General features: G+C 47.0%; 1 protein-coding gene across 2 annotated transcripts in view; it reads right to left on the bottom strand.

Annotated features, from left to right (window-relative positions):
- LOC137433492 (UNC93-like protein MFSD11) overlaps positions 1 to 22583 on the bottom strand; it is a 290101-nt gene that overhangs the window by 45826 nt on the left and 221692 nt on the right. For both annotated transcript variants that reach the window (XM_078785282.1, XM_078785283.1), the window contains 3 exons: positions 20642 to 20783; positions 18652 to 18683; positions 10258 to 10323 (listed from right to left, as the gene is read on the bottom strand). In XM_078785282.1, the coding sequence (XP_078641408.1) occupies positions 10258 to 10323; positions 18652 to 18683; positions 20642 to 20783 (240 nt within the window). The remainder of the gene's footprint in view (positions 1 to 10257; positions 10324 to 18651; positions 18684 to 20641; positions 20784 to 22583) is intronic.

The following is a 22583-nucleotide window of genomic DNA, read 5'->3' as shown; positions in this document are numbered from 1 at the left end:
CTTTCTCATACAGAGGAGGACTAAAGATTTCATTAGTGCCCCCCAAATTACTACCCCGATTATCACGGCCAGTGCGGTCAATAGCCACTTCACTATAGTGCCTGTCCATCCCCGGAACCAGTCAGTGAGCCAGCTAAATTTATAAGAGTTCTCGCGCGCGATCCGATCGATCGTCAGGGCGTGGCTAGTTTCCCTTAGTCTCACTATTGCGGCTGACACTCCTTCGGATGGATCAGGTATGTAAGTGCAACATTTTCCCTCTATTATTCCGCATACCCCTCCTTTCTCTGCCAGGAGCATGTCCAAAGCCACCCGATTCTGCATCACCATTGTACGCATGTGAACTACCGTGTCCAATAGTATGTCATGAGCCGCAGCGGTGTCGTTTGCCACCTTTTCTAGGGCCAAAGCCAATTTATCTATCCGGAAGCTGTTCATGGCTGTGCCCGCACCTGGGAAGAAGAAACCTAACACCTTTTCCCATAGGCTCCCGTGTAGTTTAGTGGTTCCATCTTCGTTCATGACTGACCTCTTATGTCGCCTGTCCAGGGACTTTGGGTCTAGCTCGTCCAGTATCTCAACGTCAGGAAGGACTGAACCAAGATAACATGTGCCCCCCCAATTATTTGGTAAATAGGGGTAAGCCTTGTCGCCGCATATAAACATTGTCCCATGGGGTGGGACCAGGTGGGTGGATAAGCACTGGAGTCCCTTTATCACCCCATTAATCCTACTAACCCCCCTAGAGAATGTTATAGCCGTTATGTTGTGGTTGTGTTTATCTTGCAGTACTATTCGTAGTGTAATCCCAGCGCTCCCTTGTCCCAGCTTCCCGGGGAGAGTGTAGGCGCATTCTGATTCTCCCATAAGCAAGTGGCCGGAACCCTGGAGGTAGACCATCCCTTTCTGTGGTTTGACCCAGACGGGGGCAGGCCTCTCGGCCACATGGGCAATCATTGAAGGGCGATAATTCAATTGTCGATTGCAACTCTTGCCGTTGCCAACCCCTTCTCTTTCCAGCGTGGTGACTAAACATGGGGAATCGATGGGTTGTGAGCAAAGGTCATTGAGGGACAGAGGTAGCACTATCATGTGTATTCCTGTGGTGCCTGCTTGGGGAAAGTGCATGCACGACCAGCAGTGTGTCCTATTTTGAATTGTCGCCACCTCTCTTGCCACTTTCCAATATGTGTTTTCACCCTTCTTTGGGGCCTTGTCCTGGGGGTGCGGCGTGAGTATGTATTCGATGCATGGTGGTCGGGGAGTCAATAATTGTATGGTCGTAACTTCACATATCAATATCAGGGTGGTATTTCTTTCTAGTAAAGCGTCCGTGGTTAAAGTGTTCGGACCTTTTCCCCATTCGAATCCTGCTCTGGCGGAACTTGCTGTTGGTCCAACTTTTCCTCCCCGTTTTACTTGCCTCCGACGAGAGAGGGCAACTTGTGTTGACTTCGTTCCGTTTGGATTTGTCCTTTCCGCCCTCCACATTATATATATGCACGGGGGGTCCTTTGGTGGTATTAGACAACATGGTACGTTTATCTTCTGTCCCCAAGTAACGCTTTGATAATGGACGTGAGACTTAGAGGTTAGGTTTTCATATAATTCTTCAACATATGTCACCATGTCCGCCCACTTGAGGGGTGGGGTGGTGGGCGCTGTGCTGGCGAGGTGTCTAGGTGGTATAATCCTAGCAGTGCAAGTGTAATTAGTCCTATATGTCTGTGCAGCTCCTGCCCCATCCTGTGTGACGGTGGGTGTGGGTAGGGCCAACATACAATGTGTGGTGTGGATCCACGAGGTCTTGCCCTCGCAAAAGACAGCGGTTGGTGTAGTCGGCAATACCTGGAATGGTCCCGTCCACCTTTTCCAGGGCGTTCTTGCAGGTGAAGTGCTCCACGAACACCTGGTCTTTTTCCTCTGGTGGAACACCTGGTCCACAAGCGCCCTGGGAACACCTGGTCACCAATTTCCTAATCCACTTTTTCCAAGTGGATCCAATTTTATCCAATATTCGATTTTAAATTCAATCCAATTTTCTCTAATCCTTCTCTCAGCATCCCATTTTCCTGTTTCCTACATCAATAATAAATAATAAATAAACGAAAATTATTTCAGCTAGAGTTTCAACTAGAATTACCACAAACAAACCACCATTAACCTCCATGAACCTCCCCCTATTATTTTTTTATTTTCGCGAATAAACAAATAATAGAAATAACCTGGTCTATTTATTGGAAATATGTCTTACTGTCTGGTCAATTCCAATTCCAATTCTGGTCAGTTCTGGTGTCTGGTCACACACAATGTTTTTCTCACCCACTGTGATTCGCTCAAAATAGATTCTCACTGTTGTTATGTCTGAAATTCGTCTCATGAAAACCCATTCAAGAGTCCGGTGTAACAGACAGACAAACACATAGACATGCCGAAGACCCCAGGGTACCCATCAAACTAGCTTGTCCCCAGATCCACAAAACAAAACATGTAACTTACTCAATTTTTTCTTTTCAATTGTCATCCCAATTGTCATTCCCTGTGCAAATTAGAACACTCCGGACTATGTCAACAACTGAACTTCCAAGACAACAACGATAACACACACCACCTGTCATTCACAGTAGACAACTGCATCTCCTTCCTCTCATTCATCCAAAGCAAAATTGATGACATTTTCAACAGCTCAATCACCACAACCCACTCCCCCTCAAGGTGCCCCCCCCCCAAGGTTCAGTTCTTGGCCCCCCCTCCTCTTCATCCTGTACCTGTCCCCCCTTGGTCACTTAATCCACCGTCATGGTCTCCAATTCCACTGCTTCGCCGATGACATCCAGCTTTTCATTTCCACCGAATCCATCTCCACCGCCTCTTACACTAAACAGATCACAATTACTCACTCATACACTGTTGCATCATCGAAGCTGACTACTCCCTTCTGAGACCTGCGCTTTCCGATGTTTAATCCACTAATCTGCCACGTCCTCCACTACCGGCAACTCTCCCTCGGCGAGCTTACACTGCCATATTTCCATTACCTATAGCTTATTTATGCTATATTTCACACCTTACCTCCATGGAACAATGACGCCTGAGCACTCACTCAATTAGCCCTCCATAGGATCGTACCACTGACTTACAATCAGACAGACAGACAGACAAATAACAGAGGCGTGTCACCAGCCTCAGCACAGGACATCACCTCTCCAGACAGGCACAATATAATCCACAGTATCGAAATGCCAACTTCTATCTGGAGCCTCGCAAAGCCAAAAGTCGGGCATGTTCACTGCATTTCACGCAATTGCAACCTCCAACCACACGGGGTGTTCCACCCTGCTCCATGCTCCATGCATGCTCCAAGCTCCACGCTCCATGCATGCATGCTCCACCATGCAACCCGATCTCTCCTTGGTGCGCCCCCCATAATCAGCAAGTTATAATAACCACAATACACCTGGGCACCCACCTCTTGATACCACAACTTAATCCATGTTACTTGCATCTCTTTGCATCCTCCCAAATGTCCTCCATTTAACATGACTATCCCCAGAGCTCGATCAAACACGTCACTGTACTCGGCCCGGTTAAATTAAATTCAAAGCATACTGTACCTGACGCTTCCGGTCGGCACCGGAAATCTGTTTATTTCTTGAGTCCCCTGAATCACCTATTGAGACGTCAACGACAACCACAACAACAAAAAACAGAACTCGATATTCTCTGTTCACTAATTACGTACATGATTTCAGTTTTAACCAACAATATATGTCCTTTCTTTCCAGATTTAAGTTCTATATCCTGCCGTTAAAGCAACACCCAGTAGATTGGCTCAGCCTGTCGTTCTTCCAAGGTTAGTGAATTACCTCTGACCTCTTTCCCTTGCATATCTCGAACAAAGGTCAAATAAACTTCAAAAGGTCAAACTTCAAACGAAGAAAGGTGGTACAAACGTCGAATTGGGGTAACCAGCGCTTTCATCCCACAAATAATACAAGTCCGGCGACATCCCGCCCCTGCAAGAACTCCACATCCGGACAGACAAACGACCATTATTGAGGCTCCACATTGCAAAATGCTAACACCCTACGAATCAAACAACCGTCAACAATCCGCCCAGGAACTTCCGTGGGAGGCGTGCTCTACCATGCAGCACCCTCACTACCTGGTGCACACCTTTCGCACGTCCCTCCAACTGATATCAACACCAAATATTGTTAAACCCTATAGCCGTCTACCATTCGATGTTCCTCATTCACACATCCAGGTCTCCATGCCCTTTGTCATTGCACTTTCTCTTGCACCTGGAACAATATCCTGGAACACTCCTGCACCTGGAACACCTTTGCACACGCTCGTCGTTCGCACACTTCATCAACACACCTCCTCGCGCCCACTCCCCCTGCACTCTCCTGTGCGCCCACACAACTGCAGCCCCCAGTGCCCACCCAGAGTGCCCAATCCACGACCCACAATCTTCTCAGGGCACACACCTCCTCCTTGAAATCCATGCCTCAGAAATATAACTCCACAGACAGACACAGCAATGAAACCACAACCTCCGCTCTCCCTTCAGATCAAAGGTGTGTATTTCGCACCTCTGACCGCATTTCACACCATGACATAATTTCACACCAGCAAAACTGTAATCTTTCTCATTACACGACCCATTGACTCCCAAGGTCACATCGGCCTCAGGGATATACTCATACAATCCACAAGTCACCAATACACAATATACTCGTTAATCGCATAATTCCTGCAGGCAATTCAAGAAACCTTTTGTCAACCATTCACGGACCTCCCACCGTGCGGGGCACATCCTTTTTGAGTAGGCAGGTTATCACCTGCACTCTGAGCAAACTCCGTATTCTAAATTCAACTTCTGAATTCAGTTGAGTTGACTGAATTCTTCACTCTGTCATTGAATGAACTCTTCAATTCAAGTCAAACATACGATTCGATTCAAATTCTGAATTTAATTCAACAAATTCCAAATTGCTGCCCGACTGCCGCTCGAAAGGCAAAGGCAGCCCATCTTGTAACCATCTCCAAGAAACCACTTCATATCAACGTTCCTCCGAGTGCTCTCCTGACCCGATTTATATCAAATCGCTCCCAAACACTCCCAAACAAATGAAAATCCGGACTCAGTTAAGGACCTCACCTGGTCCCTCAGATAGACGCCAAAATCGACATTCCCGGCCTGGATTTCCGCACGTCAAGCAGACCACTTACAAAGCTTCACACCGAAACCCTCTGCTTTGCATATGTCATACAGACAAATACATTGGCCAGATACACACGTCAATTAATATCCCAATATACATTCAATTCCTCATTCGTATACCAGTGAGTCTCCCAGACGTCGCGCGAACACCAGATCGACTCAAATCATGCCCCTCCTCCAGCCACTCCCATGTACAATCTTTGTTCATTCATATTACGTCTCTCATTCAAGGAAAAAGGATTTTTGGGACGGGTTGGACGGGGTGGGTTGAGGTGGAAAGGGTATGGCAGGGCGGGGGTGTTGGGGTGTTGCCTAGAGCCCCGGGACTGAGCTCAGGTCTTGGGGGGGTGGGGGGTCTTGGTCCGGATCTTGGACCAGAGGCATCAGCCGCTTATTTGCTTGCTTAACTACCTCCCTGATTGTTTATCCTGAACTTTGTCTGCTTGCTTCCTTTGGCTCTGAAGCTTCAAATTCCTACAATGCAGCTCCTGCTTCAATTTTCAATATTTCAAAACCCACTTCCGTTCTTTCTACCTGGATTTCTGCTGCTTATTTCCTCTGTCCCTAAAGTTTTAGCTCCTTTCCTGCCCTCCTGTCTAGAACTTTGTCTAGAGCTTCCTGGCTTGACCTAGTAGTCGTCACTACCCTCTTGTCCAGCTTGTCTGGTACCTGCGCGTTTCCCTATTCCTGGCCATGTTCCTTTGGCCCTCTACGTTAGCCACAGCCCTTCTTTCCCTGGCATGCAATGGCATACCCCATCTCGTCTCTGGGCTGATCCTTCCTGGAAAGTTCTCGGTCACCGGTGCAGCCTATGGCTGTCCGACCTCACTTGTCCCCCTCTCCTTGCTAACTGTAACGTTATCCTTAGCGTTACCCGTTACCCTCTTAACGTTATCCTGGTGGATTAACAAAGGCTTGTCATTCTGAGGCTTAAAAATAGCCTTTACTTACAATTTTCGTTCGGAGAGCAGGCAGGGCAGATGGCGAGGGAGTGGACTGAGCCCGCTCGAGGGAGGGAGGTTCGAATTTGGAAAAATAGCCCTTTAATACAAGACAATGCTCACCTTAAAACAAATCAGCGTGCCGGCGCCGGCCTCAGGCAGCCTCCCTCCTGTTGTTCGGGGTCCGCTCCTCTCGTCCTCCTCTGCTGCAATCCGAGTCATGGCACCATGAAATGTCGGGAGTGACTCCTTGATCGTAACAGAATTCCACCATCAGTTTGAGAATGACAAACGTTTATTAAATACCAATTACACAGCTGGGAGGGAGCAAGACATCTACAGCATGAAAGGACAACATGCCAAGTCAACCTTCCTAAAGACACATCGATTCGCAGTTCATTTATATAGAGGCACGCTTTATCAGAGAATCTCCGCTAGAGTCCGGGAGGACAAAGAAACTGGGCTAAGGGTCCTCCCACCGGCATCCCCAGTGGGCCATGTTCCCCACCGTCATCCATCCTTTCGTCTTGGAGGAGTGAAGCACGCACCGTTAGGATCCGGACCAGATGTGTTTTCAAGGCTCCGAGGTGACAGGAAATATAACTCACTGAAGGGGGATTGCATTCCTGGTCCTGATAAGGCCATAAAATGTATGAGGGCGTTCTGATGAGTTCCAGGTGTTGAATGTACCTTTCAGCTCACTTTCTTATTTAAACTTAAATCCAGAGCATATTTATCGTAACTCAAGCGTCATTTGGATTATACGAAGTATAGTTAATGTTTTAACAGTCTATCAGGAAAGGTCTATGTCTACAATTCAAGCATCCCACGTAAGGTTCACATTTCACACACATATAATCCGCATTCCTGCCCGCGGCTCGAGACGCCGTTTGCGGGTCAAGGAGAGAGTTTTACGACTAGGCTATCTGGCCTGTAAAGAACGCACGTATACAACAAAGCCATCTGTTCTGCACAGATGAAGCGTGTATTTCTCATTTTAAACTATGGCAAAGCGAAAACCTTTTTATTAACTATGAAATAACATTTTCAAACAACATTTATAACAGAGCTCATGCAGTAACAAATCAGCTACCTGACATATATATATATATATATATATATATATATATATATATATATATATATATATATATATATATATATATATATATATATATATATATATATATATATATATATATATATATATATATATATATATATACAGTGAACCCTCGTTTATCGCGGGGGTTACGTTCCAGAACCCCCCGCGATAAACGAAAATCCGCGAAGTAGCGACCATTTTTTTTTTTTTTTTTAATATATATTTTAAAGCATTATGAACTCCCCACACTCTTATTAACCTTTCCCATACTCTTATAAACACTTCCTATACTCTTAAACACTTTTTACACTCTTAAACATACGTAATTTTAACAACATATAAAATTCTAATGGGTACTCACCATTGAAGATACTGTAGCTACCCATGGGTTCCCCAAGCAAGACCAGCATCAGAATCTCCTTGCTCCAGCCGGTGACGTCACCGGCGGGGATTCCCGGCGCGAGAGTGGCTGGTCACGTGACCGCTAAAGCGTGCCGCGCTTTGCGGGTATAATCAGCTACACCTGTTGATCACGTGACCACCGATTCACCGAAGCACGCCACGCTTGAGAGGCGTGGCTTTCGGTTTCTGGTTGTGCTTTATAATGCAGCCCGATAAATGGGCTTTTCAGTGTTCCCGAGTTGGTTTTGAGAATAAATATCTTCTCGGACGAGTTTGTGTCTTGCCCGTCATTTCGTCCGTATCAAGCAAGAGCCCCGGCTCTTCAATACTACAACTTGCGTGATGAAGATGATGATGAATTAGCTGTGCAGTACTGATGACGATGAAGGTGATGACGATGATGAATGTACTGGCGTTTTCCATACGCACGACTCTTTGTCTACCCTTCTACTGTACACTATGTACAGTATTTTATTTCTTGTAATATGTTTTAAATACTGTATTTTTCTTATTTCTTTACGTTTTTTAATTTTTTAGGCTAGAAAATGCTTATTTTACCACAAAAATATTTAAAATAATAGTATATAAAAATACATTTATACCGCAAAATCCCGCGATATAGCGAAAAATCCGCGATATAATTTTACATATACTAGCGAGAAAAAACCGCGATGTACCGAATCCGCGAAAAGTGAACCGCGATATAGCGAGGGATGACTGTATATATATATATGTATATATATATATATATATATATATATATATATATATATATATATATATATATATATATATATTTATATATATATATATGAATAAATGAATGAATGATCGTTTTAAGGCCATTTTTCCCCGCTAGAGCAGGGGTTAGCCTTGCGGGCCCCATGCCAATCATGGTTCCCTGTTTGAGGCAATGTTTTTATGGCCGGATGCCCTTCCTGACGCCTGCCCTTCCTGCCCTTCCTGATGCCCTTCCTGCCCTTCCTGACATATATATATATATATATATATATATATATATATATATATATATATGTATATATATATATATATATATATATATATATATATATATATATATATTTATATATATGAATGACTTCAATGCAAGTCATATCATTCAACATGCCATACCTTTTTAACTATACAGGTAGAATCAATACAGGTAGGAATAATGTAAAAGCTAAGTGATAGGAGATGGAAAATAAAGACTGAAACTAATTTGAAGGAACAAGCAGGCATAAGATGCACAAACAAGGTTAGATAAAAGATCCCTGTTTGGAAGGGGGATGACACAACATGGCAGGAGATAACAGCAGGATTTTAATGACACAGTGAGGTAATTATACAGGTTAGAAGGGTGGGGGGAATCCACAACTGGAATCCACAGTGATGTACATAATTCAATTCAAATAAAGCTTAAAGAGGTTTAAAGGCGTATGAATACATTAATTCCGGGATTTACCGCCGTTTTCCCCAGCGTGTATTACATCCCCTATATAACACATCATAATAATAATACATCATCATCTATATATCATCATCATCATCATCATCTATAATGATTAAGAATAACATAATAACAGTAATAACACATCATCTGTCTAACAGTGTGTATAACATTAGTTATTTGTGCCTGTTGTATGTGTCCTTTATATTTTAAGCGGTGAAGCCGCTTCAATATTTGGCTATATCGTTCCATCAAAAATTAGGAAGAAGAACCTTTCTACCTACAGTGTTTAATTCTATGGGGTTCTCAAGGGTAATTCTAATGCGTTCTAAAGGGTAATTCTAAAGTGTTCTAAAGAGTAATTCTAATGCATTACGTTCGTTTCTCGGCTTTGCCTATTTCATATTTAAAATGTCAAACTGAAACTCTGCCTTTGGACACGGATGCGATTTTTTTAATAACGACCTTAAAAACAGTTAAGTTTCCTGTTTGGAATGATTTTCAATTTTGTTTGACTGTCAGGCAGACAGAGAGAGTAAAAATATGATCTCACTCCTCTCTCCAGATGCATGATAAAGACAAATTCTGATCAAAAATACGGGATATGGTAAAACGGCAAACTTGCTTCCTATTCATTTTGCAAACCGTGAATACGCGGGGTCCACGAATGTCTAATCCGCGAACGTCGGGGTTTCACAGTATATTTCACGTCGGGGTTTCTGGTCCTATCTCTCAATGGTAAAGAATCACTTGCAGAATTTAAAAAAATTCTTGGATCTGGATCTTGATCCAGATCTTCACCAGAATCGAATCAAATCAATTTGTCCTTGTCACACACCCAACCTGTCCACAAAGTTTCATCTGAATCCGTCCATAACTGTTTGAGATATTCTGCTCACAGACAGCCAAACAAACAGAGGTGAAAACATAATCCCAGTCCACCTTCAGTGGCGGAGGCAAGAACACCAATTTTTAATCATTTTTATAATACGACAAATACCCGCCCCGTTCGGGAGCAGCCTGCGTAGGAGTTGGGAGGGTGGGGGGGCAGGGGGTGGGGGATGGGGAAAAGGATATTATTAATTTGTGCATTTGAGAAAACATTTTGTGGACAAGGATATTACCTTACCTGTGTATGCGATACAAACACTGAGCAGAAGCATGTGACGTGTAAAAAACAGCCTCACGGAGTTTCCTAATGCAAAACAAGCACAAAATAGTAATCCATGGATCCTTCACAACATCATAACTTATTAAGTTATAAAATTTTCATCCACATTCAATCATTTTTGCAGTTCCGTCGGACCCCACTATTCGTGGGGGATACGTTCCTGGAAAATCCGTGAATAGTGAAACCCGAGAATAGCGGGGCATTGTATCAATGGAAAAAGGGGGGGATAGGTTCCCGATCCCGAAAATCCGCAAATAGAGGACCAAACCACGAAAGGAGAGGCAAAATCCACGAATGGTGAGGCAAATCCAGAGAATATTGACGATAATCCACAAAGGTCGATAAAAATCCCATGAATGTATGCCGCGGCATTGTTTCAATGGTTAAAAGGGGGATACGTTATAGTTTCCCAGTGGTTCCTGATTCAGAGGAAATTTTTGAAAGTTGAAAATGTTTTCGACCGCAAATGCACATGATTACAGTTTCATAAACTAGAACGGCACTCAGTAGAGGGCATACCTCCGCCTGGTTGGCCATATCACTCAATGGTGAAGAATCACTTTAAAATTAAATAATTCTCATATCCGAATCCATATTCAGATCTTCACCAAAATCGAATCAATTCTTCCTTGTCCCACACACAACCTGTCCAACACGTTTCGTCCAAAGCCATCCATAACTTTGAGATATCCTGCTATGTATCTTTTTTGGCCCCATCTCCCAATGGTGAAGAATCACTTACAAATTTAAATAATTCTCATATCCGAATCCATATTCAGATCTTCACCAAAATTGAATCTATTTGTCCTTGTCAGACACCCAACCGGTTCACCAAGTTTCGTCCAAATCCGTCCACAACTTTTTGAGATATCCTGCTATGTATCGTTTTTGGCCCTATCTCCAAATGGTGAAGAATCACTTAAAAAGTTATAGTAGCCACATCCGAATCCGGATCTTCACCAAAATCTAATCCTTTCGTCCTTGTCACATACACTACATCTCTGCCAAATTTCGTCTGAATCCGTCCACAACTTTGAGATATTTTGTTCACAAACAAACAGACAGGGGTGAAAACATAACCTCCATCCACCTTTGGTGGCATTGGTAAAAATGCTTGCAAAATAAAAAAAACGACATCACCAGGTATCATTTCCGATTTATTGAAGGAATGCGCTTAAAGTTTATTAAAAGTGCTAAACCAGCCTAACCATACCGCACCGTGAAACTAAAAAAAAATAAAACACAACACCATCATGTACCATTTAAAATTTTTATTTTAGAAACACGCAACTTTCAAATGATTATGATGATGATTATGGTGAATTAAAATCCCATGAATTCCTCCAACTTTGAGAGCAACCAAAATGATGGTGCAGCAAAATTGTGCAGCAAGGGAGAGCCAGGAGAGGTAGGAGAAGGTGAGGATGCTGGTGAGAATGCTGAGAGGAAGGCAGGAGAAGGTGTTGATGGTCTTGAGGTGTTGGGAACAGGGCTGAATAAATGGGTAATGGGGAGCTGACTGACAGATTGCCCAACATTTCGATGCAGCTCTTTGTATGGGAGCAGTGCATCATCCAAGCCCCTCTTGAACTTGAGGTACCTCTCCACGACTGGGTCTGTGTCTTGCACCCTGTCCACAAGTGTCCGCCTGCCATGCAGAAACTCGCCCAGAAACTCGTCTGAGGTTGGACCTCGGCACCTCTTCCTCATTACTGCCCGCCTCCTCCTCCTCCTCCTCCTCGGAAACCTTTGGAATGGTGTCCAACTCGTCCTCGATAAGCGGGTTTAGGGAACGGTTCAGCATCATGGTTTTCAGCATGAAGTCCCTCGTCTGCCTGTTGTCCTTCATCCATATTATTGGAGTCTTCTCCATCCTTTCCATGTGGACATTCCAGACATGAGTGACCACCTTCGTACTCGTTACAGTGCTCAATGAAATTTTCTCACGAATTGCCTTCTCCTTCCGTATGTAGTGAATGGTGGATTAGTTGATGCAGTAATGCCTGCCAACAGAGGCCGCACTCTCTCCTCTCGAAAGCCGGTCGAGTAGCTCCACTTTCTGGCTTAGGCACATCATTTTATTCTGCCTCTTGGTAGTCGACGCATCTCCAGCACTGGTCTTGTGCTTGGGAGCCATGATTGAACGATGAGCAGAGCGAGAGTCAAAAACACAGGTCAAAGCAGCGAGACAACAACAATGATCGAGATCGAGGACACGATCTGTATATGTAGGATTGCGAGCATTGTCGGTATCTGCAGGAGTACCATCTTTTGTGGCTATTGGATGATGCCATATTGACACTATCTGCTAATTTCAATAATAGATTTAATGAAGCATTTGCATTCAATAACTGGCGGAGGATGACTTGTTTTCGTCACTGATGGAACATCTCCCGAAGCGTTTTCATTGTGTAAGATCTCCAATAATGCTTCACCGTAAATTGCAAACTGTAATCGATTTAATGAAGCGTTTGCATTCTATAATTCAGAGTTGACTTGTTTACACACATCCGGTGGGATATCCCGCAAAGCTCGCTTATAATGCGGCTAAAATTCGCGCCCGCAAAAGCCATGAAAACGCAAATCACACAGCCGTGAATGTACTGTATAAGCAGGTCATGTCTGCAGCTTGTAGAAAATGTTTTTTTGCGTACGTCCAGTTGCTTAATGCATGGCTGTTGAAAGATAGGTTTTATAAATGTGTCAAGCTAGCAGCTGGTGAATTTTTTTTTTTTGCGCCCATGAAAAACCGCGAATTCGAGGAACATGGCCGATAATAGGGGGAAAAAACCTGTGATTTACGGAACATGGCCACAAATAAATTTTAAAAAACGCGAATTCACAGGACATTTTTCTGTGAATAGAGAAACGCGTTGCATTTTATCAACCGCGAATATGCGGATTCTGCGAATAGCAGAACCGCAGACCCACGGACAGCGGGGTCCAACTGTATACACAAATCAAAACGGGCCAACCTAATTATTCTAATTATTACACCGGATAAAACCTTCAGTAACAAAGTAACTGAAGAAATCCTAACATTTACTGGAAGAAAATAAATACAATTATACAATTACAAGTTTATCGGTTAAAGAACCATAACCACAAATTTCAAGCCTGATGAGGAATGATGTTCAAGATGTAATGATTTTAAATTTTAATTTAAAGGTTATGCATGCCTCTTGATGGTATTTCTCAATTATTTTAACTACGTTCCAGGTGAGCTAAAAATTATGTGAAATGTGTGAGAAAATGGAGAAAACGTGGTCCAGAATGCAAAGTGGTCTATTGTCAGTACTGTAGCGGCTACCGCTGGGTATACACAATCGCCTTGCACCTACCGAGGACGCGGAGCGATCACCATGCCGGGCTCGTCCAGGACGCCCGGGCATGCCCACTCTCGACTTGCCAGGCCTCGTCTGGGACGCCCGGGCATGTCCAGACACGCCCGGGCATGCCCGCTCTCGACTTGCCAGGCCTCGTCCAGGACGCCCGGGCACGCCCCCTCTCGCCTTTCCCGGGCAAACGCTCCGGGATAATGTGTATATATATTGCTGCCCGATAAACGGGCTTTTCAGAGTACCCGAGTTGATTTGACACAATAAAGAAACTCGGACGAATTCCAGCTTTTTGTCGCGTCCATTCTTCCGATTTACATTGGAGCATAGCTCCTACATTGGTGACCCGACATGGACACAGCAGTTGCCCTCAAACTGCCTACCTTCTGGGAGGCTCACGCGGCGGTTTGGTTCGCCCAGGCGGACTCCCTGTTCGCCCTGCGAGGCATCACGGCCGACGACACCCGCTTCACCCATGTGGTAGCAGCACTCGGCTCAGCCACCGCGGCCCGCGCCCTGAGCCTCCTCGAGAGCCCGCCAGCCGCTGACAAATACGACGCGATTAAAAAGCTCCTCCTCGACGCTTTTGCCCTCTCATCAGCGGAACGCGCACGGCGCCTGCTCGACCTGCCCGAGCTCGGCGACACGCGCCCGTCCGAGCGAATGGACTACATTCTTTCGCTGCTCGGCGAGCACTCTCCGGCATTCCTGTTCCGGGAGCTGTTCCTCCGTCAGCTGCCTAGCCCGGTACGCCTCACCCTGGCAAGCACGACGATCACGGATCCCCGCGCCCTCGCCAGGGAAGCCGACAAGATCTCCGCGGCAGGCCAACACATTGGAGCAGCGACCTGGAGCCCACCGCCGTCCGAAGCAACGCCCATGGCGCCCGAGCACCCGGCACGGTCGACGACTGAACTGCCGACGCAATTGGCGGCCGCTACGCCGCGCCGACCACCTCCAGCACGACGACCGGGGCCTCCACCTGACCAGGCGTGGTGTTATCATGCCAGGTTCGGACAGAAGGCCCGGACATGCCGACCCCCATGCACCTTCGGCAAGCCGGGAAACGGCCGGGCCGGCGTTCATTACCAGCCATGAGCGCCGGCCACACGGGCAACTTACTTTTCATCACGGACAAAGCGTCCGGACGGCGCTTCCTGTGTGACACCGGCGCCCAACTGAGCGTCATACCCGCCTCCGATCAGGACAGGCAGTCCGCGTTTTGCGGCCCCTCCTTGGTTGCGGCCAACGGATCGGCCATCCGCACCTTCGGCCCGCGCAACGTCACCCTCTGCTTCGGCGGCCAACGCTTTAATTGGACTTTTGTAACCGCAAGCGTGCCCATGGCTCTGCTAGGCGCCGACTTCCTCTGCGCACACGGACTGCTGGTGGACGTCCAACGGCGTCGCCTCATCAACGCCGAGACCTTCAGCTCCCTGGCATGCACATTTGAGCAGCTCCGCTCCGACCGAGCTGGCATGCGCCCTCCCGGCGGCGAACGAGTTTGCTCGCCTGCTCACGGAGTTCCCGGCCCTCACGCGGCCGACGTTTTCGGCCGTCGCAGTACGACATGGGATCGAGCACCACATACCAACCACGGGCCTGCCGGTCTACGCCAGAGCCCGCCGCCTCGACCCAGCCAAGCTCGCCGTGGCCAAAGCCGAGTTCGACGCTTTGGAACACCTCGGCATCGTGCGGCGCTCCGATAGCGCGTGGGCTTCGCCACTACACATCGCCCCAAAACCAGGGGGCGGCTGGCGCCCATGTGGCGACTACCACCGCCTTAACGACGCTACCACCCCCGACAGCTATCCGATCCCGCACATCCAAGACTTCTCCGCCTGTTTGGCAGGACGGGTCATTTTTTCAAAGATCGATTTAATACGGGGATACCACCAGGTACCTGTCAGGGCGGCCGACGTCCCAAAAACGGCCGTCATCACGCCGTTCGGCTTATTCGAATTCCTGCGAATGCCGTTTGGCCTCAAGAACGCGGCTCAGGCGTTCCAGCGCTTGATGGACGGCGTGCTGCGTGACCTGCCGTTCCTCTTCGTTTACCTGGACGACATCCTCGTCGCCAGCACGTCCCGGGCCGAGCACCTCCTCCACCTCCGAACACTGTTCGGGCGCCTCAGTGAGCACGGCCTCATCGTCAACCCGGCCAAATGCCACTTCGGCACGACGGCCGTTGATTTTTTGGGCCACCACATCACCAAGAACGGGGCCGTGCCGCTGCCAACCAAGGTCGAGGCCATCACCACGTTTCCGCGTCCCCGCTCCATAAAGGCCCTGCAGGAATTCCTGGGAATGGTGAATTTCTATCACCGCTTCGTGCCCCGCGCTGCTCAACTCATGCGGCCCCTCTACGAAGCCCTCCGGGGCAAGCCGGCCAAGCACGACGTCGTCTGGTCCGCAGCAATGGACGCGGCCTTTAAAAGCTCAAAGCGGGCCCTCGCCGACGCAACATTGCTCGCTCACCCGGTGCTCAACGCTCCCATCGCCCTCACCACGGATGCCTCCGACTACGCGGTGGGCGCCGTACATGAGCAATGGGTGAACGGGGTTTGGCAGCCACTCGCTTTTTTCAGCCGCAACTCCGGCCGAACGAGCTCAAATATAGCACGTTTGACCGTGAGCTCCTCGGTCTACACCTGGCCGTTCGCCATTTCCGCCACCTCCTGGAGGGCCGACCCTTCACGGCGTTCGTCGACCACAAGCCGTTGGTTTACGCAATGGCCAAGGTCACGGAGCCGTGGTCGGCCCGCCAACAGCGCCACCTCTCCGCCGTGTCGGAGTTTACCACGGACATCCGGCACGTCGCCGGCAAAGACAACGCCGTGGCCGACTGTCGTTCTCGGGCCAGCGCGAACGCGGTCCACCTCGGCATGGACTTCGCGCTTATGGCGGCGGACCAAACCACCGACACCACGGTGCAAGCCCTCCGGGCGGCGGACACGGGCCTCCGCCTGGCCGACATCCCCTTCGCGGACACTGTCCTGCTCTGCGACGTCTCCCAAGGCCAGCCTCGCCCCATCGTGCCCGTTACCTGGCAACGCCGCATCTTTGCCTCCCTCCACGGCCTTTCCCACCCGGGCCGGAAAGCTTCCCAGAAGCTGGTGTCGGCGCGATTCGTCTGGCACGGCCTTCGACGGGACGTCCGCGATTGGACCAGCACCTGCACAGCCTGCCAACAGGCCAAGGTCCACCGACACACCCAGGCCCCGCTGGCACCTTTCACCGTGCCCGAACGACGTTTCGACCACGTCAACGTGGACCTGGTGGGCCCCCTCCCCCCATCACGGGGTTTCACACACCTGCTCACCATGGTGGACAGGACCACCAGGTGGCCGGAGGCCGTTCCCCTCGTCTCCACCACCACCGCCGATGTGGCGCAGGCTTTCATCGCCACCTGGGTCGCCCGCTTCGGCGCACATCTCGTCGGACCGCGGACCGCAGTTCACCTCCGAGCTGTGGGGCGCGGTCGCCCGCAACCTGGGGGTCAAGCTCCACTGTACTACAGCCTACCACCCCCCAAGCCAACGGGTTGTGCGAGCGATTCCACCGCTCCATGAAGGCCGCGCTCATGGCCGGCCTTCAGGACGGCGGTTGGGCCGACCGGCTGCCGTGGGTCCTTTTGGGCTTCCGCACGGCCCCCAAGGAGGACCTCCGGGCGTCCACCGCCGAGCTTGTCTACGGCCAGGCGCTACGCGTCCCGGGCGAATTCGTGCCCGACGCTACCAGTCCCTGGCCCGCAGCTCACCAGCGCTCGGACCTCCAAGAGACCGCCCGACGGTTTGCCCCCGTGCCAACGTCCCACCACGGTGACCCCCAGTCCTACGTCCCCCCAGCGCTTCGCACAGCGGAGTACGTTTTTCTGCGTCATGACGCACATCGGGGGCCACTCCGGCCGCCGTACGACGGGCCCTTCCGGGTCCTGCGACGGGACGACAAGTCATTCGTCATCGACATCGGCGGCAGGTCGGACCGGATTGCGGTGGACTGACTCAAGCCGGCGCACGTGGACATCGACCAACCGCTACGGTTGGCCCTTCCGCCGCGGCGAGGCCGCCCCCCATCCACGGTGCCCCCCACTCGACCGCCCACCACCACACCGGACCCCCCCCCCCCCCCACGACCCGCCAGGGGTCGTTTCGGCCGGGTCATCAGGACCCCCCTTAAATTGACCCTGCCGGTGCAAGTCGATTCTGGGGGGACGTGTGTAGCGGCTACCGCTGGGTATACACAATCGCCTTGCACCTACCGAGGACGTGGAGCGATCACCATGCCGGGCTCGTCCAGGACGCCCGGGCATGCCCGCTCTCGACTTGCCAGGCCTTGTCCAGGACGCCCAGGCACGCCCCCTCTCGCCTTTCCTGGGCAAACGCTCCGGGATAATGTGTATATATATTGCTGCCCGATAAACGGGCTTTTCAGAGTACCCGAGTTGATTTGACACAATAAAGAAACTCGGACGAATTCCAGCTTTTTGTCGCGTCCATTCTTCCGATTTACGTTGGAGCATAGCTCCTACAGTACAGTGCTTGTTAAAGAGATGCCACATGGTCAAACTCAGATCCAATCAAGTTTATTACGAAGATGGCAAACAGCGCTTGGCACAACATGGAGATCACAGGACTCACACGACGTGAGTGCCCACTATCGGTACGTCAGTACAACAACCAGCCCAGACTAGTGCAGAACATACTGAGGAAAGCATAGGGAAAACAAAGGTCGAGAACATAGGATATTTAGTAAAAATTATGTTTTACAGAAGAAAATGGGGGTAAAATGATGATAAAATAAAGATTAAATAATGTTGATGTTTTTTAAGTTTATAAGCGGTCCAGAATGTAAAATGGGTCAGAATTAAGTTTCCCCCCTACTCAGGTCCAATTTAAAATCCTCAAATCTTAGGCTTTACTGTAGGGTCACTGAATACTAAAGCAATCTTGAAATTTCCACATTTGCTCACTTGTTCTGAAAAGATTATCAAATATAGGAAAACATAACTTACGTAATGCCTGCTTTGCTTCAGCAAATCCACTCCTGTATGGTAAAATAGAAAGTACATGTCATATATGGATATGCAAACTTTCCCCGTTTTACCCCGACACCATGACTGCTGCTTTATTTCCGTTTACGGGGTGTCACCATCTCGGTCTGACGGCACGGTTGTAAAGCTATGTGTGCATTTTATGAGCGAATAAACGGATCGTAATCTGTCGAATACAGTACAAGAATCATTGAAAATGTTCCACAAACAAGATACCAAACGTCCTACTGTTGTAAAGAAAGACCTACTGTTGTAAAGCTGTTCCTTGCAATTGGCTCAATTGTCAAGCTCAGAGATCATTCAAATATCATTTCATTATGACCTAGAATGGCACCCGGTAAAGCACATACCTCCACCAGACTGAACAGTTTACGTTGTGTATCCCACTGAGAGGCCAGAAATGCATTCGGGCCTGAACAAAAATCTAATTGGCATGTTTTTGTTGCCTAAAAAACTCATCCATCTAGTTTTGGTATGTTGTTCTCAACTTCTTGAAATATAATGCTATATATCGTTTCAGGCCCGATCACTCAATCGTAACGAATCACCTGATTTAAAAAATGGTCGTATCCTGATCCGTATTCGGATCTTCACCAAAATCTAATCGATTCGTCCTTGTCACACAGCCAACCTGTGTCCACCAAGTTTGGTTTGAATCCATCCATAACTCTTTGAGATATCGTGCTTTATATCAATTTTGGCCCTATCACTCGTTGGTGAAGAATCACTTAAAAAAATTATCGGATCCAGAGCTTTTTGAGATATCCTGTTTCCAAACAGACAGACAGACAGACGGGGGTGAAAACATAACCTCCATCCACCTTCATAACCTCCATCAGAGGTAATAAAGATTCATTTGCAAATGTGAACACACTTAAGTGAAGGCATAGAATTAGACACCAGATAATATAGTAGATCACACACTGTCCAAACACCAGAGGCAATTAGGGATAAGCACGGTGATGAAGAGCCCTGGTAGGTCTATACGCACTACGCAGGCTACTCTCATACACACTTCATCTGACCTGGCCGTAAGAAGAATACTCAAAAGACCTTGCACTGTGTCCATTTCAACTTCAATTTGCCTAGGTACTTTTGGCAGGTAACAAAGAAGCAAGAGCATGTATGAATCGGTTGAATTTTTCTTCACTTTAGAACTAGCGGATATACCTGTCAAAGATGTGTGATGGGATGGGGTGGCATTTGATATGACAGGAGCGCCATAAGACAACACCAATCCCATGACAAACAGAATGGAGACAACAACAACACCACTAATTTTGTGACAGTTTGGCTACCATCCCCCTCTCGCCGGAATACCATCGGAATACCATCCACATCCACATCCACATAACCGGAATACCACATAACGTCATCCAGCATAGCGAATGCTTTGACAAAAGTCCACTTTTAATTGCGCCAAATGGAAACAAGTTTGAAGTAAATTTAAATGCCTAATTATAAGACATTGTTAAATGTGCCCACAAAGGTTTGTGTTCCATTACCCAAAATGGTGAGAGGGTATATCGTGACAGACAAGGGAACAAAGTTGTGTATCAATATAATGTAGTCTGGGGAATCAAAAGAACCTAATTTAAATGCATCAATATGTGAAATAAACCACAAATCTCCCACCTTCCCTTCTTTTTTCAATTTTCATACCTGTAATTAGCCAACCACTTCCCCCTCCAACCTATAACCCCATGCACTTACATAGTAATAAAAATATGGCTCCACACTTGCTGTAATTGTCAATAAACATCTTTTGATTGGGGGTGGGGGTGAAGGGGGTTTAAAAAACAAATATGTTTTTATTTGTTGAATTTACCTATTTTACATTGGATTTAAAAGTTGCCAGCCTTCGTACTTTATGGTGATGAAGTCTAAAATGTAACTATTACTTTGCAAAGATATTTATCTTGTATGTATGGAGCCAAATTAAAATAATTACCATGCAGGTTTATCCACCAAGATGGATCCCTCCAAAGAGGGCCCACCAGTTGTGTTGGGAATACGGCGTATGATCAGCAACAGCAGAGCACCTGATGCACAGATGATCGTCAGCACTATGAAGAGTACTCTCCGGTCAGAATCTGTGGTTGTACCATAAGAAAAAACACAAGCAAGCATATGGTGTAAGAAGGTCCAAGGCTCAGGCAGGAGTAAAAAGGGTTGGGGGGGAACGGGTTGTAAAAGACTGAAGTAATGTTTGCAAGAGGTGGAACAAATATAATAGGAAGGTGCTTCAGCTAGACAGCAGACAAATTTGAAAGTGAAAATGAGTTGGTGGCGCAGAATCATTTTTATGGACTTGTATGGAAGAAAAAGACTGAATCAGAAGGAGAGTCAACAGTTCTAGAGTTAGAAAAGAAAGTACAAATGGAGGTGATTGGTTAGACTGGGCCTAAATGGGGCTTGTAAAGGTTAGTAAAGGAATGTCTGTGGCCCATTTTGGAATATGCCGAGCTAGTCAGCCCGAGCACATGCCAAAATGGCAACTCCTGTACTGTTCACAGATGGGGAAACTAGATTTACTTTCTATTCAGAGATTTTCCCTACTACTTGGTTTGTGGATTATTTTCTCATAAAAAGTTGTTAGAGCATGGACAATAGATGAGTAAAGAACGAATGAATTACTAGAACCGATGGTATCAGCTCACAAACAACCTCATTCCCACCCCCAAAAACAGTGCCGTACCATTGAATACAAAATAGAAAATAAACTAGAGAGTTCATAGAACATCACATGATACCCCACACAGTGTTTAAGTATATATACACAAAGAATTAAGTTAAGCACCCCTACACAACGAATTAAGGTAAGCACCCCCTAATATATATTCTTTGTGTATATGTACACATTGGCATATATTCTAAGGTATGTGAGATCAAATAATGATTGGTATGACATTAGCAATTATCCATTGATGAAATTGAGTGATCAAAGTGAAAAAAAGTGATTGGTTGAGTCAGTGATCCGATCACGTGGGTCCTACACACGTTATTGACGCAAAGATCGCTAGAGGTCTTCTCAGAACAATGACTGTACGTTAGAAAACATAAACGTCATCCACACTGTCCGTGATGGACCTATAGCTCCATACTTAAATTGAGGTGAAAATATGCCTAAAATTCCCAAAAAATTTCACCTTAAATTATTCAGAATAAAATATTGAAAACGGCATGATTGTTATGTTTTTATGTGACCATAATATCACTTCTCCAGAAAATATAGCAATATCATGGGTATATTACACTGTTTTGACGACAACAAACTTGTAATGTGCGAGGTTGTAAAAAAACGGGGGGGGGGGGGTGCTTAACTTAATTCTTTGTGTATACTTCAATTTAAATCTCGATCTCGCGAGATCTTGGAGACGGCGGCAGGGATTTTCGAAGCTCCACACGGTCTCCACGTTTTTCGAAGTTAAGTCTGTTCACAATTGTATTTTGTCGAAACTGTATTTATCTTTCGGTGTGTGAAGTTATTGTGTGCAACTTTGGTTGTTTCTCGGTGTTTATCTTTCATAAATTGATCGTCTGTTTGCCGTGTCGCGAGCAAGGCCTTGTACAGTGTGCACTGTACAACCTTGAGGCTTTGTTTTTCTCTCAGTGGTCCGTCGTTTGTGATCCAATAACTTTCGTTCTCTGTATTCCCAGTCTTTTCACCCATAGCCTACTTCCTTGTGTAAATCTCAACTCAAAAAACAAACAAAAAAAAAAAAAAACATTTCCTTCTCTGTTCTCATTCGTTTATTCATTCTTATTCGTTCGTTCGTTCTTCGACCACGTGTTTCTCCCCCATTTCCCCAGATAGTTTTCACTCATTAACCTTCAATGTTTACACTTTCCCCCCAAGTTATGTATTCCGTCATATTTTATAACACCTTTTT

Source organism: Myxine glutinosa, chromosome 10 (genome assembly GCF_964187855.1).
Source record: "Myxine glutinosa chromosome 10, kmMyxGlut1.1, whole genome shotgun sequence".
Lineage (NCBI taxonomy): Eukaryota > Metazoa > Chordata > Myxini > Myxiniformes > Myxinidae > Myxine > Myxine glutinosa.
Note: the sequence above shows the minus strand (reverse complement) of the source record. Positions and strands in the feature narration are given on the sequence as shown.